The sequence below is a fragment of the Oncorhynchus tshawytscha genome, linkage group LG04, assembly GCF_018296145.1.
Source record: "Oncorhynchus tshawytscha isolate Ot180627B linkage group LG04, Otsh_v2.0, whole genome shotgun sequence".
Taxonomy (NCBI): Eukaryota; Metazoa; Chordata; class Actinopteri; order Salmoniformes; family Salmonidae; genus Oncorhynchus; species Oncorhynchus tshawytscha.
Window position 1 is genome coordinate 63,645,224 of NC_056432.1, and position 17,965 is coordinate 63,663,188.

General features: G+C 41.8%; 1 protein-coding gene across 4 annotated transcripts in view; it reads right to left on the bottom strand.

The window, feature by feature from the left end:
• Window positions 1-10,602: 10,602 nt before the first annotated feature.
• The window catches only part of LOC112263699 (zinc finger homeobox protein 3-like), a 110,652-nt gene continuing 103,289 nt past the window's right edge, over window positions 10,603-17,965 (bottom strand). For all 4 annotated transcript variants that reach the window (XM_042321047.1, XM_042321046.1, XM_042321045.1 and 1 more), the window contains one exon: window positions 10,603-17,303. In XM_042321047.1, coding sequence (XP_042176981.1) covers window positions 15,583-17,303 — 1,721 coding nt within the window. In that variant the 3' untranslated portion in view covers window positions 10,603-15,582. The remainder of the gene's footprint in view (window positions 17,304-17,965) is intronic.

The window sequence follows — 17,965 nt, forward strand, 5'->3', positions numbered from 1 at the left end:
ATATTGGGTAAGAAGCAAGCCAAAGCAGTAGCAATAACAGGCCTTGCTAGGAAGCATGCTAAAAAACATAACAGCCGTGTTGCAACTAACATTCTAGAACAATAAATTCATCACATAGGTGGACGTGCTTCATGTTGGTGAAACAACATTTTGGCTCTGAGGAGATTTTCAATCTCTGTACAAAATAGGACTATGATCAGAGACACATCTAGAGGGTTACATTATTTTTTACATGATATAAACATCTATTTACTCATTATAATATTATCTTCAGATGAGTGTGAGCAAGATTGACTTACCACGCGCTCATCATGTCAGAAGAGAATACGTTTGTGTAGGAGTGTTTGCCTTTTAATTGTTTGAGCCCATATGGGGAGGAGGAGAGAGGACCAATATGCTTCTTATTTGAGTTGTGTTTAAATATCTCTCAACAGTATTAGTCAGAATGGAGACTGTAATGGGAAGGGCAGACAAGGCCAAGGTGGGTTCCTCCAGCAAGGAGACAGAGAGACAGACAGACAGACAGACAGACAGACAGACAGACAGACAGACAGACAGACAGACAGACAGACAGACAGACAGACAGACAGACAGACAGACAGACAGACAGAGACGTTGGGACAGACAGGGGCCTGGGAGGAGGCCCTGACTCCTGGCAGCACAGAGCCAGACCCACAGACCTCGACCTCCTAATCTGCCTGCACCAGTCAATATTTATTCTATCAGTGCCAGTCAGGTGCACCAAGAGCAAGGGAGGAACAAAGAAAAAAATGTAATATCAGCCACTCAATTGGCTAACAGAATAGCTCACTTTTCTACTGCAAACAACCTTATTCACAAAGTAATAGGGATCTGTCTCTGAAATCCTATTTGCCTGGGTTCAAACTCTCAGCATGGCTGCCCCTGTCAAAGTGCTTTTTGCAAGAATATCTCCAAATGTCTGTAAACAATTTCATGTCAAGATGATACTGTGCAGTGGACTTATTCAGAGTGGGTCTGTTCGCAGGGTGACAGTAATCTTTCATTAAAACAGAGAGACACCTACTGACAAGACCTCACCACCTCCCTTCTCTCCATTCTCCCTCTGTCTCCTAACCTTCTTTCTCTCTCTACCGTCTACTCTCTTCCCCCCATCTCTTGCCAACACATAGCCCCTTTTATGTTCTACTGTTCTGTATCGTTTCAAATGTTTTCTCATTTGGAGGAGAACCATGTTTCTCTCCTCTTTATAATTCTACAGTAACACAATGCCAATATTTGATTTATAAGGTATAAAAACTGACACGGCAAAAGTGGAATTCCATTTTACCGCACCAGATAAGCAACCCTGAGCGACAGGCCTTTCAATAACCAGACCAAATTAATCAAATAGAAATCTGCTTCTGCAATATTCCCATATTCTTCTGAACTGATTACTTCTGTATCGGTCAGCTCCTTGTCCATGTGACTGAGAAACTGACTGGTGCTTTTCCTCTTGGAATAATCAAACTGTCTCCCTCTTAAATGTAAGGGCCTATTTGCCCTCCTATTTGAATGAATTATGAGATAATCTGGTGGAAACTATAGCCACTGATGATGATAAGGGTCATAATCAGTCTGATATTTATACATAATCAGAATGTAATATTTATCTGAGATGGATTGGGCTCTTATGGAGAGGTCCTAATGAGGACTCATTTTCAGACGAGTCCCTCTTTAGGAATTTTAACTCTCACCAATTGACATTTACTGACCTTATATGGAAAAAAAAGGAGGTAGGGGATATCCAATGTGTTCACTCTAGCATCTGCTTCTCTTTGGGCTGTGGAGCACATGTTCTTTGTAGAGCGCCTGTGAAGGGTTAAATTATTGATGTTAAATGGCATGCTGGATTCTGTCTGCTGCCTGTTAATTAGATTGTAATTACAGCGGAGCTTTGCAAGCCTGTCTGCTCTGATTAGAAACACTTTTGTGGCCGATCCGCATGACCTTCCCTTTAAAACTTCACTACTTCAGATTAACAATGGCTACAAGGGGTAAACGCTCAACAAGTAAACTTGTTCTGATTGAAAGATAATGCAAATGCTCTTCTTTATGGTACCGACACCCCACACACCCGCACACATGCACATCCATGCACTCTGACCAAAAATCACTGTGTTCCCATGCAATCTAAAGATCGGAGATTGCTTCCCACCAGTATTATAACTGCAAAACCAGATGTGGATTGAATTCATTGCATTAGCCCCCGCCTAACAAGACATAATTCCCAGTTTTAATCATTTACATGCTGGATTTAACACTTATTAAGTTAGACAGGGCTTCCTACTTCCAAATGAAGAAACAAAGGCATATCTACCAGCATTACACCACTGGGGACTGAGGAGGTGAGAATCATCTGTTGTAAGGTTTGTCATAATTCCCTTTGACTGGCTGGTCCTACAACCATGAGGAAGGAGCGGATAGCGATGCTCAGACAGGGGCAAAATCTACAGATACCGTATTCCTTCAGTGTCAATGTAATAGTGTATTAATGTTTCTTAAAGCAATGATGTATAGATTATACTGTACATTCGAAACGTGTAGTCCACTGGTCAGGTGGACACACACACAACAAATTATTACACTGCATTACTTTAAATACTGTGTGTGTGTGTGTGTGTGTGTGTGTGTGTGTGTGTGTGTGTGTGTGTGTGTGTGTGTGTGTGTGTGTGTGTGTGTGTGTGTGTGTGTGTGTGTGTGTGTCTGTGTCTGTGTGTGTGTGTGTGTGTGTGTGTGTGTGTGTGTGTGTGTGTGTGTGTGTGTGTGTGTGTGTGTGCCAGTGTGCCAGTGTGCCAGTGTGCCAGTGTGCCAGTGCCAAATACATTTAAACTCTGTTTTTCACAATTCCTGACATTTAATCCAAGTACAAATTGAACCTGTTTTAGGTCAGTTAGGATCAACACTTTATTTTAAGAATGTGAAATATCAGAATAATAGTAGAGATAATTATTTATTTCAGCTTTTATTTCTTTCATCACATTACCATTGGGTCAGAAGTTTACATACACTCAATTCGTATTTGGTAGCATTGCCTTTAAATTGTTTAACTTGGGTCAAACGTTTCGGGTAGCCTTCCACAAACTGGCCACAAAAAAAGATGGGTGAATTTTGGCCCATTCCTTCTGACAGAGCTGGTGTAACTGAATAAGATTTGTAGGCCTCCTTGCTCGCACACGCTTTTCAGTTCTGTCCACAAATTTTCTATAGGATTGAGGTCAGAGCTTTGTGATGGCCACTCCAATTCCTTGACTTTGTTGTCCTTAAGCCATTTTGTCACATCTTTGGAAGTATGCTTGGTGTCATTGTACATTTGAAAGACCCATTAACTACATAATGTTCCTGCTTCATGATGCCATCTATTTTGTGAAGTGCACCAGTCCGTCCTGCAGCAAAGTACCAACACAACATGATGCTGCCACCCCCGTGCTTCGCGTTTGGGAAGGTGTTCTTTGGCTTGCAAGTCTCCCCCTTTTTCCTCCAAACATAACGATGGTCATTATGGCCAAACAGTTCTATTTTTGTTTCATCAGATCAGAGGACATTTCTCCAAAAAGTATGATCTTTGTCCCCATGTGCAGTTGCAAACCGTAGTCTGGCTTTATGGCAGTTTTGGAGCAGTGGCTTCTTCCTTGCTGAGTGGCCTTCCAGGTTATGTCGATATAGGACTCGTTTTACTGTGGATATAGATACTTTTTACCTGTTTCCTCCAGCATCTTCACAAGGTCCTTTGCTGTTGTTCTGGGACTGATTTGCACTCTTTGCACCGAAGTACGTTCATCTCTAGGAGACAGAACGTGTCTCCTTCCTGAGCGGTATGATGGCTGGTGGTCCCATGGTGTTTATACTTGCGTACTATTGTTTGTACAGATGAACGTGGTACTTTCAGGCGTTTGGAAATTGCTCCCAAGGATGAACAAGGCTTCTGGAGGTCTACAATTATATTTCTGAGGTCTTGGCTGAGGTCTTGGCTTTCTTTTGATTTTCTCATGATGTCAAGCAAAGAGGCACTGAGATTGAAGGTAGGCCTTGAAATATATCCACAGGTACACCTCCAATTGACTCAAATTATGTCAATTAGCCTATCAGAAGCTTCTAAAGCCATGACATAATTTTCTGGAATTTTCCAAGTTGTTTAAAGGCACAGTCAACTTAGTGTATGTAAACTTCTGACCCACTGGAATTGTGATACAGTGAATTATAAGTGAAATAATGTCTGTAAACAATTGTTGTAAAAATGTATTGTGTCATGTACAAAGTAGATGTTCTTACCAACTTGCCAAAACTATAATTTGTTAACAAGAAATGTGTGGAGTGGTTGAAAAACATGTTTTAATGACTCCAACCTAAGTGTATGTAAACTTCCGACTTCAACTGTATGTGTGAGTCTGTGAGGGAGCTCCCTGTCAGTGTTCATGAAGCAGAGGCAGTGTGGCCTCCCTCTCACACAGAGGACTGAGGAGCGACTCTGGCCCCCACTGCACACCTGGTCTCCATTATTTCCCCATTTCACAGGCCTGCACCCCCTAACAGGGCAGCCTGGGAATGGGCCTGGCTGTTTCATCTTCCCATCATTACTGCTGCCTGCCCAGGGTCAGGGCCCAGTCTGACAGGCATTCCAGCAGCAACAGACAACAACTGATTTTGGTTAAGGAAAAAAGGAGGATGAAAAAAACCTTGAAAAAAGCTGGAGTCAGAGAAATATTAATAAGAACAAGTCTCAGAACAATTATTGCATTAAGAATTTATTTCGGAGCCCTTTTCCCTAAGCTATGTGTAACTTGAAGCCGCACCTCAAAGGCTCTGGGAGAGAGAGATCCCTCCCTCCCTTTGCCCACAACTAAACCAGGTCCTGCTCACACACACACCCTCCACCTCACATAGATACACACAGAGTACTGTAAACTGTTTCACACACACACACACACACATACCCACACACACACACACACACACACAGGGAGCGTAGATTATTGTAAAGCATACAGAAACCTACATATGTCACAGATATTTGATGTAGGAATGCTGGTCCGATGCTGAGTGTTAGATTTATTCTGTAGGTCTATCCTTCTTACAACCTCTCAGCAGTACAATGACTAGAGACATGTAGATCTACGTAAAGGCAGGATTCTCTCCTTGACTTTTGAACTGTTAAAGTGAAGTAGCAGACCCCATCAGACCAGGACAACCTGTGAAACACATTTATGGAGGAAAAGCATAGACCAAAAGACAGTGGAGCTCTTGCATGGTCAAGCCATTATCATTTTTACATACAATAATAAAATGAGGTGTGATAATTTATCTCTCATGTACTCTGACTTACTTTCTCACGACTGTGACATCAACGCAGAGCTATGATTTTCAGGGGTTAAAACACTCTCAAGCAGAGGTTTTGAAAAGCTCTTGGTGCATAAACATTACTTTGAGGTTACAGAAATGACACCTAGGGAAGAACTTTGAAATGATTTATTGGATAAAGGAGAAAAGAGGGCGAAGAGAGGGGAGGAGAGGGCAGGAGAAGGAGAAGGAGAAGAGAAGGACAAACACATTCCCAGCACATATTCTCCTCATTACGATTGAGGGGTGAGCCTATCACTCAATTATTGGCTGCAGTCACAGGCTAATATTTCTGCCTGTCAGGCCTGATTCAGGCTCAGTTTTGGTCAGAGTTCTTCTGATGGACCTCATTTCCTGTTAAGCAGAACCAGAAGGTGCTGTGAAAAAGGCGACACCTGATCCTGTGTCCAGGAGATGGGAAATACTCCAGCAAGACCCAGGGCCTGCCAAGGCACACTCCACACCTTCCCAATGGCTCCCAGGCTGGTGGGGGGCTAAGGGCCAGTAGTTTGTCCTGCACAGGATGGGGGGTAATAGACTGATATGGGTAAATGTCTATGCAAAAAAAACATTTCTCAAGCAACAATTTTGCTAGGACTGTCTGGGAGTGGTCTGAGTGGGGAGGGGAAACTGAAAACTAGCTTTTTAATGCCAGAGAGGTTTGGAACTTTCTTTGTTATTGGTCTATTAACCAATTTACCGCATGGTGATGTCACCATGGAAAGCTGAAACTCCCACCCATGCAAATCTACGGATTAGAAGGTCCTGTGTAGATTGTATTTTTTCAACGAGAAACTATCAGAAAATAACACTGATTACATTTTTCTTTGCGCTTTTGTAGTGTTAGTTATATCAGCTGTTGTACAATATGATATACAACACAGGATGAACAGAATTTTGACTGCACCAAAACAGTGTTTAATAATGGCATGTATTAGTCTGATACATTTACAAATCCTGCATAACTCGATCCATTAATAGTGTCCAGTTAGAGGTCAGGACTGCCAGCACTGACCCTCAAAGCCCCTCCCACAGACCTGTGTGTCTGTAGGTCACATGACATGGGTCTGCTATCAGTGATGTGCAGAGTCTTAGCCTCCTGATAAGGTCTTCCTTCCTCTGACATTCTCGTCTATCCCATCAGATTCCCTGGAGGTGGGAGCCAGGCCTCACCCAGCTGTCTTCAATTTAAAAAAGGAACCCGTCTTTGCGTTTTAAATGTTTTATCACATTCGCCTTCCCTCGGATCCCCCTCACCCATCATTTCTCCTGACAGATGAGATTGAATTAGTTTGACCTGTCCTCGCGGCTCTGGCGTAATTTGGCTTTGACATTGATAGGGGAGGAAGACATTGTGGCACTGCATGGATGGAGATCCAGGGGAGGTGGGGAGAAAAGGGGGAGAGCTCACTGGGCTAGGATGTGGAAGTAGGATGTGGTAGTCCTGTGGTTTTTAGGCCTGGCAATGAGAAGAATCCTTAGCCTCATGCTGTACCCTGTTATTGTCCCAGACTGGCTGTCAGAGGTTAGCCCTCAACAGCAGAGAAACCTGTTCCTGTGTAAAGCAGCCCTGTTTAGCCAGGGATTTCACTGGTGGAGCCACAAATGCATACAGTATGTCCACAGTCTTTGCTGGTGACATACTATAATTTGTTCCTTCGATACAGTTCAGAACAGTTTACCTGCAATTCCACATGTAACATGTTCCCAAAACCTCAAAAGGTTTGATAGCAGTGACAGTCCTGGCAAAGGATCCGGAACTTTGTTCCAATTCTCAACAAATTATCACACTGCCTTACTTTAAATACAGTGTGTGTGTGTGTGTGTGTGTGTGTGTGTGTGTGTGTGTGTGTGTGTGTGTGTGTGTGTGTGTGTGTGTGTGTGTGTGTGTGTGTGTGTGTGTGTGTGTGTGTATTTGTGTGTGTGTGTGTTTGTAGGGTGGTTTCATGGCATCTCGTTATGGGTTTGGAGTCTTTAGGACTTTGTGTTAATGTGACAGAGGTGAAACACCACGGTTGGATGGGTTGGTTGGCAGCAGGTTGCCCTGAACAGCCCAGCGTAGGATTGAAAGCCATGCTGGGATGTTTGGTAGCGTGGTTTCCCTTCCAGCTTCTGCTCCTCATTTTCTGCCTTTGTGGTCTCCAGGGCCGGTGCCAACTTCAAGCCAAACAACCATTTAAGAGCCATGTTTCTCATTTAAAACAATGCCCACGATTACATAGTCATGCTATGTACAACCATGCCTTTTGTAGTCACATTGGCTTCAGTTGTCCAAACTTCGTACCCTTGATTCCATGCAAATGTTGAAAGCAGATCCTAAAGAGCTTAAGAAACCCCACAGAGACATTAGTGAGACCAGGCCTCAACCCTCTACATGGCATTACCACCCAGCTAGAGCCATCCAGTCATACAGAGTGACAGATATTCTATCCAGCAGAGCTCTAATCTGCCTGTAGGGCCTGAGAGGGAGTGAACTCTGATACATCAGGGGACATTTCTGGGATATGTACAGGGCAGACAGGGGTAGAGAGAGAGAGAGGAGCGGCAGACAGGATCCTGTGGAGCTGTCACTCAGATCTAGGCCTACATACAGACCCTCTCTACTCACTGTGACCTTCTGACAGGCTATGTGAGGGGCAGTTGGGATGATAATTAAATATTGGGCCCCTACATTTTGTAATGTGGGGCCTGTTCCTCCAGGCCAAGGGAGTATGAGATTGGGAGCTCCCCTTGCCCATGGCCAGTGTTAGACTCAGGCGCTAACCCAATTTCACACTCTTGCGACTTGGGCCTGGGCTGTTACAATGCTACATGTGAGTGTGGGTGCCATCTGGTCCAGGGCTGGGGAGGAAGCGGCCTGGTTTTTCACTCTGATCCGATTAGGGTGTTTTTAATTCATTCGGGATGTACCCTTGCGTGTTAATTGGCTCAGCATGGCCGATGAATCAGGCTCCTTGCTCTAGACAGGATGGCCCCTGCCTCCAACTCTCTCTCTCTCTCTGGGGCTTCTCAGGAACCCTTTACCCCCTCTCCTAGAACCCCATCGTTCACCGTAGTTAATTCAGCATGCATGTTGTATGAACAAACACACGTTCACATTACACTTCTCTTTTATAATATTAAATTCAAGTTCAAATCATATTTCAATGAAAATCCTTTTGAAACTTTCAAGAATTCAGTAAGGCTCTCAATGACTCCGCCCACCCTCTTCATCCCTATTTATAGTAAAACAGACAGCAATTCAATCAAATCTTCTCAGACTGGAGCTCACTAAAGGTCACAAGGCAATAATAACAGCGTACTCCTTTATTAAAGGAAACTTCCAAAGGGGAGCGCATGCCCTCGTGTGTCACACCGTTCCTGACTGGGGCTGGATAGGAGGGGGCCCCACTATCAAGGTCCTCCCTTGTTATTTGAGTTTGGTTTCTCACAAAAAGCATCCCGTTTCATAAAGTCTTCCAGCATTACAATCAAACCAATATGGTGGAACCGTGTCACGTTTGTGCATGCAAACCTTGCAAAGACAAGAAAAATGCAAAGAACGCATTGGAAATGTGTTACTAATGCGAAAGGCCCTTTACTGTTAATATTGTAGGGTGAATCGTAATGGCCCCCTAACCTCTGTGACTCCTGTGCATAAAGTAAGGGAACAGCTTGGAGCCTACTGCATGCCAAAAACTACACAGGATAACACTGAATATGATACCTACTCTAACACTAAATCAATGTCAGATTCATAAGTCTGATGTCATGGTGTAAACAATCCCTGTTGAAAGTGTTTTAGTGCTGATTCCATAGTGAGCAAATAAGAGGCAAATTCTAGGAAATGTATGGTTTCTGTGAGCTATATGTGGTAGCAGGTTCCTGGCCTATGGTTGGCTACAGGAGTTACTTGTTCTACTTGGACCAGAGTGAGTCGTCTCTTGGCCTCCAGGTTGCTCATTAGGAATCATAGAACATCCTGTCCCCGCAGCCCTTTGAAAGGTCTCTTTTAGAGTCACATATTTAGAGAGTTGGGCCAACTTTTACAATGTTGAATATTGTTCTAATTCTAGACATTCAGTTACATAGCATTGTTTAAATCATAGAGATCATACCAAATTACTATTGAAATGTAGCATTCTAATTCTAATTCTATGGTTTAAATATTCCCCATGTAATGTTAATGGGGAGCTAACATGGCTGCCATAGAATATTGTAGTGTCATGTCAATGCATCATAATGCAGAAACCACATTGGCCCAACTCTCTAAATACATGGCTCTGGCCTCGTTGTGCCATATGTGATCTGGCTCTGGTCTCGTTGTGCCATATGTGATCAGGTACAAGCTAATTTGCCTTTCATTCTCACATCCTCATTCCAATAGTCATCAAAACACATGTAAAACAATGACACACACAGACACTCACGCTAGCAAATAATCCAGTCAAATGTGCACATGTAGCGCATTCTCAAGGCTGAGAGCTGCAAACAGCACACACAAGCACTAACAATCAGAAATCCAAGCTTCTCAATGACTTCATTTTCCAATAAGTGCCCAGTAGTAATACACAATGCACTTGAGTTCCAACATCAGTCAAAAGGAATTAAAAAGTACTGCTGTTCACAATATACTTCACTTGGAGTTAGAATTTTTCTCAGCCTTAATCAACTTGAATTAGTCACAAACAGCCACTTCTAATTAAGTGAGATCCTGCATTCGTTCCTTAATATGTTTTAATTAATCATGTCCAGAGAGCATCCCTACCAGGGATCTAAATATGAAGGATGACACATCTCAGGGCATGGAAGATTTAGAAGAGGCTAAAGGGATCTGACAAGATCACACTTGTTACGCATTAATTAAAACAATGACGATGCAAATGATGTTTTAAGATCATTATTACCCTTAATAAGATACAAATGTGAAGGATAAGGTTTGATAATAATAGATATTATGGAGAATACTGCTACGCTATGGCTGTATAAGGTTACTGTATTTCAACTCTACACTGTAAATACAGAAGAAAGCATAAAGGATAAAATGTTCATGGTTGGTACAGAGAGTGCAGCTATAGTAGTATCAACGTATACAAATCATTCATGGCAGGAAAGGCATTCTGATTTGAGCTAAATGTACAAACTACTATTCAGTGTTCAACATTTTCTCTCTGTATGTGACACTTGGCTTTTGCACTTCATCTGCAGTCTTCATTCATACAATACAACTGAATTCAAACAAAACACACAAGGAGGCACACAAAGTAATGCATTTTATGCTCATACTTTTTTAATGTATCACAATGAGCAAGAAACATACTTGATGAAATATTTTCAAAGGAGTATATTCAATTACCATCTACAATCAACTTAACTAGGACAACAAGGTTTTTGTGACAAAAGTTTCTTTAAAAGTCTGAAGTTCCATGTGGTTTTATGTATGTTAGTTTCCATGTAATTTGGTACAGTTTGGAAATCTTCATCATATAATTACAGTAACAAAAAAGCTAACAAGACTACAGTATAGAAAAGACATCAAGAACAACATTTTTGGTTTAACTTGCTCTTTTTTGTACATTGCAAGGCTGTTTTTTCTACCCTCAGTGGGCTGCCTGGAGCCACGGAGCCATGCTTGTGAGGCTCGGAGGAGGAATAATCCAAGGAAACAAAAAGAAAATGCATTAAAAAAACATTGTGGCACCAGGAGTCACAAAAGGAACAGAGAGAGCTCCAAGTAACAGTTCATCTTTGAAGTTGGAGCAAACGGTTTTGTTTGGTTGTTTGTTAGTTTGGTTGTTAATTTTGGTTGATTCGCTTTTTTTGTGTGTAACTGCCTCTTTAGGAATGGCAGCCTAGAAAACCCTTCCCCTTTCTCTCTGGCTCATTTCTCTTTTTGGTTGGTGTGATGAACAGAGAGAGGGGCGAGCCGCCATCTGACTGGAGAGCTTATACTTGTCCATCAGCGAGACAAGCAGGAGGAAATGAAACAGGTAGCAACAACATGAACCGGGAGAAATGAAGCGAGCATCTCTGTCCATCCCGTCCAGAAGTGCGGAAACATGTCCGTAAAAGAGCAGAAGCCGAGGCCGAGCTGGAGAAGAGAGAGAGACAGACAGAGCCAGGAAGCAGCTGGAGCCACTATAGTTCAGCTTCTTTATCTAATGTCTTTCCTCTCTGTGTCACATGTCCACTGGTTCCAGAGTCCATTCCCATCTCAGAGATGTAAGCAAATATGGTTGTGATATTAAAGCCGCCTTGAGCCTGCCTTTGGCTCCCATGCCCAGTTTTGGTGTGCCCACAGCCTCCCCTGTCCTCTCAGCAAGATCTCCAAAGTTTCCCAGAGTTCATTTCTTCTTTTCATTCCTTCTTTATCATTTCAAACAAAAAAGTTGATGTCTTGTTTTAAATATATCTATATCTGTATACATGTTCATTTTCACAGTGGGCAAAAGATGACCTCTACAGCAAAACCTTGTCTTTTTATTTCTTTGTAATTGTCCATGAAAATCAAGTATCCCAATGTGAGTCAAAGGATCTCAGTTATCTATTGTTTTGTGCCACAATAAAATATACACTTATCTGGGGCACAAATTGTAATTTAAATTTTTGTTTTTAACTGCATAAAGCTTTGGCCACATTCATATATTCAATCAAAATAAAAACTGCTCAGTGCTTCGGTATCGTCTTTCTCCTCTTTTTGATTTTTGTTAACTTTAAAATTCAAATTTTCTAAAACTTCACCACTTTATTCATAATCCAGCTTTCGGTTCAGTACGTTTTGGTGCGTAAATAAAAGTACAGTATAAAATAAAATTTATAAAAACTCAAAACTGATGCTGGCTCTTATGAAACACACTCATACGCACACATACAAACTCACACACACAGTCCATGCTGGCTGAATCTGTTGTGAAGAAGACCATGACCGTCTTCCACGAAAGAGCCCAAAACAAAGATTACACTTTGGAAATAAGAGATCAAACAGTGTCAAAAAAGACAAACAAATATAAGAACATTATTACACCATAAAGTGGCCAGGTCATAGAATAAAGTTTTTTTTTTTAAATTCAGCAATTGAAAGTAAAGCTAGTGTTAATTTATATGAGGAAAAGTAATATACAGAAACTAAAATAACATACAAATAGTTATAAGAAAATAATAATACATGTCTGACATCTGAAAACCAAAATAAAGCAAACGCATTCAAGAATAAACTGTACAACATTAGAATTCTCAAAAAAGAATCATATGAACAATATTCTAGAGAACATGATTAGAGGAGTGGCAAGCTTGCAGACCAAATCAACCCAATTTCAACAGCATGCGTAAGGAAGTATTAACACCAAATCACATTGCTCTGCAAGACGTAACACTTTTAACACACTTCCTATATTGCAGCTTTGTATCAATTAGGGCAAATACACTTGCTATACACTAGTGGCCGAAAACCAGTTATTCACAAATTTAAATATGCCTTGGTTTTGGTGTAAAGGAATTAAATAAACGTTTTTCATCTATGAGAGAGTGGGGATAATTAAGCACATCCATTTCCACTGCAATAAGATGGAGCGAGTGACCTCTTTGGACATGAAGGCATGACATACCTCTTAACTGCAGTATCTGAACACAAGGGACATCTTCAAAAAAACTCCTGCTTTTTCCAGACTTAAAACGCTTTGGAATGAAGACGTCCCTTAGAAACCTGTAATCAACATGGTGCGTGAAAATGGCTTAACGCCCTGCAGACACCTGGGGCAAGTCACAATTGGATGTCCCAGGAAGTTGGGCCGGCACTCCAGACTTTATTTCCTTCTGAGACTTGTAAGTTGAGAGGCATGATGATGTAACCTAGGAGACGCGTCTGTACCAGATGTATTATATACATGTATTGGTAACCACTATTACTTGCTGATCAAGTGAGTAACAAACTTAACTGGAAGGAGGGGTTCTTATCAACTTTCCATGCCAGACACCAAATGACAGATCTAGGTAATTTTGTTCAGCAAACAGAATGCTAACTTCACACAACAGCTTACAGTCACCTTAGAAATGAGAAGAAATCATAATAATTCTAATTATTTCAAATGAAATCAGTCCTTGCTTAAGAAAAAAAACGACTTTGATGTGATATTTGGAATGCACTGTTCTATACTAATGTTATATATCATTGGCTTTAAACATTGGTCTGTTCAAAAAGAAAATCGGCAAAAATGTCCTTTGGAACATCTATTCACAGTCTTCAAAGTTCCGTTTTTGCAAGAAGAAAAAAAAAAGATGTCGCAGAGGCAAGAAAATGGTTTATTGTTGTTTTAGTTAAAGCTTAGCCAAAAAGCAAAATGAGCATGCATCTAGCTAGGTATTCTTTTTTCAAAATTCTACATTAGCAGCAAAACGTATGTCCTTGAAGACCAGACCTTATACATTTTCTTTTAAAAAAAGTACTTTTGTGAGTGACAGAAAAGTTCAAACAAAGATTTATAACCTCTATCTTACAAACTGCAATGGCTCTGTAACGGTGCTACTCCACAATGCAAGGACAAGGGCCCTTTTTTGGTTTTTGGTATTCTTGGTATTTTACGTAAAAAAGCCACCTATCTGCTTGCAAAGAAGCAAAAACGGCAACTCTGATGCGTACTCCTTTATTTTAAAACATTGTTTTCTTTTCTCTAAAAACAGCAACAAATTCTCAAGTATAAAGAAGCCTCTTTTCTCATCTTTATGCACCAATGGTGAAAGTGTTTAGTCTTTGGATTTTCTTTTTGTTTTAAAGCGTGAGAATTATTATTATTATTATTCTTTTTTAATTTTCATCTATGACAACAACAACGTAAAGTCTAAATGAAAATAAAGCCGAAAAAAGACTGTAGCCACACTACATGAAGAACAAAAGGCCTGCTTCGTAGTGCACGAGGAGGAGTAACTATCTTCATATCTACAGATGCAGGGGAGGAGAAAAACAAAGTGAGGAGAGAGAGGAACAAGTAAAGTGAGAATTATGAGTCAGACAGAGTTAAGTGCACAAAGGTAACAGAAATAAAAATTAAATATTGTTTAACATTTCACCCCAGGTCTTTTTTTCTTTTTTGGTTAGAACCATACCAACCAAAACAGAGAGAAAAAACATTTTGAAAGAGAGGATCCTGCCTAGTGGGAGAGTGGCAGTTGGGTGAACGTTAGCCAAGAAGCCGAGAATAAGACAGAAATAAAGTTCAGGTAAGTTACTGCTCCATAATCTAGTCTATCGGAATGACCAAGACAACATCAAATGAAGCGCCTTAAAGTTGGACGATACAAAAGCTAAATGTACACAAAGTTTTTTTTCAATCTACCATACTGTTTAAATTCATTTCCAATGCAACAATCTACTTAACACCAAAAATGTTCATATCTATCATAAATACAGAAAGTTTTTTTTATCAAAAAAATCTTTTTTTATCCCCCATCAACATGTCTGCAATGCTCTCCGTGTCTGGGTACAATGGGATTGCTAAATTTCCCCCTTTAAGAGTATTTCAAATGTTTAAAATCAGCAGATCAGCTACCCTTTTAAATGCCCAGAAAGCTATGCCTTTATGATATTTTCACTCATTTTAAAACTTTCTGTCGTTAAAATCAATTTCTGGAGAAAAAAACACAAATGTTTCTCCTGTTCGGAACAAAAGGTGTAAAACAATGAATTTCTGTAACAGAAAAACGTCTGTGAGCTGTTGACCTGAGAATAAAATAGACATTACATTATTCTTTTTACTTTTGCAAGCCATTGGTATTTGAACGCTTTGACAGCAGAAAACTGTTAGACTATTCTCCCATACAGTACATACTGGCTTTTTGTGACTGTGCTATTAAGTGGAAATAATTACACAAACAAGGGACAGCTTGTTGACTTTGTCAAAAGGGTTCTTGGGCCATTTAACAACTTTGAGGCAGTCCATTGCTATACAGCATTCCTCTATCATTACCCAAAACTTAACTGCAGTGATCTTTTCTATTCTTATACATATATATGTATATATTTCAGTTGAAAGAAATGAAAACCAGCATGTTGATATGGGAAAACAATCCACTAACATTTAAATTTTTGGTTACAAGCTTTGGAATTGCAGTTAGTCTTTACACATCTTTTTCTGAAATTGTTTTGTATACTTTTAAACGTATTTTAACATCGCTGCTTTTTTGTTTGTTTTTTCCCATTTGTGTTTTTTTTTGTCTTTTGCGTTTTTAAAATATTGTCCATCATCGAAAGCTCTTTTACAATCTGATGGAGTCCGTTCCTACACTAGCAAGATTACTACTACAACTACTACTGTCTTTGAGACAGCCGGGCTGTTGCGGCACCTCCGCCGTCCTGCCCAGCCTGTCTGCTGACTTCTGACTGCTGTCAGAGTCAGACTCGTCGGTAAAGACGTCTGTTGGTATCGAGGTCTGAACTCCTGAGGTGCTCAATGAACTTGAGGTAACCGTTGAATGTGAGGATACTGGAGGAAAAGAAGAAGAAGAAGAAGGAGTGGCATTGGGCTTCCCAGCTAAAGCTCTGGAGAAAGGGGCCTGGGGCCAGGGTTTGCCGGCAGCTGTGGTGTTGAGTGGGGTGGCAGAGGAGGAGCACAAGGATGTAGAGACAGAGGAGGACGGCATGGTGGCTGATGTCGTTGGCGGGGGAGGGGGGGTGCTGATGAGATGAGTGGCAGACTGCGAGGTAGATGCGGTGTTAGGATCGGGGAAGCAGGCTGAAGAGTGAGGTAATAAACTAGTAGCGTGCTCTTTGGCATTTCTGGCTGATCGCTTGATTGTTCTGTGTTTGTGCAAAGCCGAATCCAGGTGTTGACTAAGCGCTTTGTCCCCATCCAATGTGGTGTCGCAGGCCAGGCAGTCATAGAGGCTGCCCACCCCTGCACCTGCGCCACTGGGGACACGCAGCAACACCTCTTGCAGGTTTGCCACAGACTGACCGAAAAAGCAGATAGACTTCAGGTGATTGATGGCCGCTTCTTCCTTGCTGAAGACTGCTTGACATTTGCGACACGCCAGCCTGTACTGCACCTTGGGGACGATGTACTGGTCTAGAAGGGGGTCTGCGACTTTGCCATCCATCTCGTTCTGCTTGGAGGGTAGGTTATTGTGAGAGGAGGAGGAAGAGGTCTCTCGGTGGGGGTTGCCTTTCTGCTCCTCTGTTTTCGCTGGATCTTTGGCAGACTCTTTGCGGTCCCCCAAGGGTTGAAGGAGAACTGGAGTTTGGCTCGCTTTGGGTTGCTGGATCTGCTGAAGCTGCTGCTGCTGCTGCTGTAGTGCCTCCTGCAGGCTCTGCTGATATTGCTGGTAGTGCTGAAGCAGGGACCCTGGGGACAGGCCCATCAGCGCTTGGGACAATGTTGGGTTGTAGGGGAACATGCTTTCCATGCCGTACATTGGCTGCAGATAGCCGCCTTGGAGAGCTCCAGGTATTTGCGGGGCGTAATAAGGGGAAAATCCAGGCATGAAGTAGGGCAGGAACTGACTAGTCAGTAGAGCTGTAGGGTCTGATGCCAAGGCAGCCTGCAGGGCCTGGAGCTGGGCAGGGTCTACCACATACTCCATACCCGGTGTGGGCATGGATGTGGCGGGCACAGCTGCGTCTTGTTTTTCTTTCTTGGCGCTGGCAGCAGAGGTGGATGGGGCTGGGGTGCCTCCAGTGGAGGATGGCGTTGAGGGCTTCTCTGTCTTCTCCTTGTGGTGGGGCTTCTCCTTCTCTCTTGACCTCTCAGCATTACGCTCTTTGGGGTGTTCAGGCCGGGAACCTGACTGGGTTGTTGTGGTGGTGGAGGTGGAAGTAGGGCTGGAGTGGGCGACAGAAGTGTTGGCCTGTGCTGGGCTGGGTGATGCCAATGAGGAGGAAGAGGGAGGCTTGTTGGGTAATCCAGATGTAGGGAGGCTGGGTGAAGGAACACTGGCACCAGGCATGTTCAGGAGGTTTGGAGGTTTGGGAGGAGTTAAAGCTAGAGGAGATGAAACAGAGAAATAGGAGAATTCAGAGTTAGAGGGGGATTCAAGACATTAGTTATTCATAGATGCATGTATGTGTTTTTCTAAGGTGTTCCAGAGAGCTACTGTACGCACTAATTATTGGAGCTCAGTGCATTAATAACTGAGCACTTTATTGAAGATAAATGTTTTTCACCAGAGGTCATTCATTTGATAGCATTTGCTGATTCAACGTTAGCCAATCAGAAACTCAGCCTTTCCAGGAAGGCCCATGAGAAGAGGTCTCAATCACAATATTTACTAGAGTTAATCACTCAAGAAGTAGCTGGGCAATAATAAAGAAAACAACAGACAAACTGAGGATTTAGATACATCTTAACATAATAAGGACTCCAGTATCTACTGCTTCAAACATGTGCAAATGGTTTCTTTACATAAAGTATGACACTGACCTTTAAACAAACTTAGGAAATCAAAACATGTAATTTAATTGATAATAATGTCAAGTACTACTAATGTTCCCAAGGTCAAAGAGGTTAGAGAAGGAAGTGAGCTATTAGTATTCATTTTAGGACTTTGTTTAATGTTCTCTAACTGAGTGATAACAGTTCAAGTAGATCATAAAGTTGACAGCAGATGTCTGAAGATGCTCATTCAGATTTTATATTGTATTTGT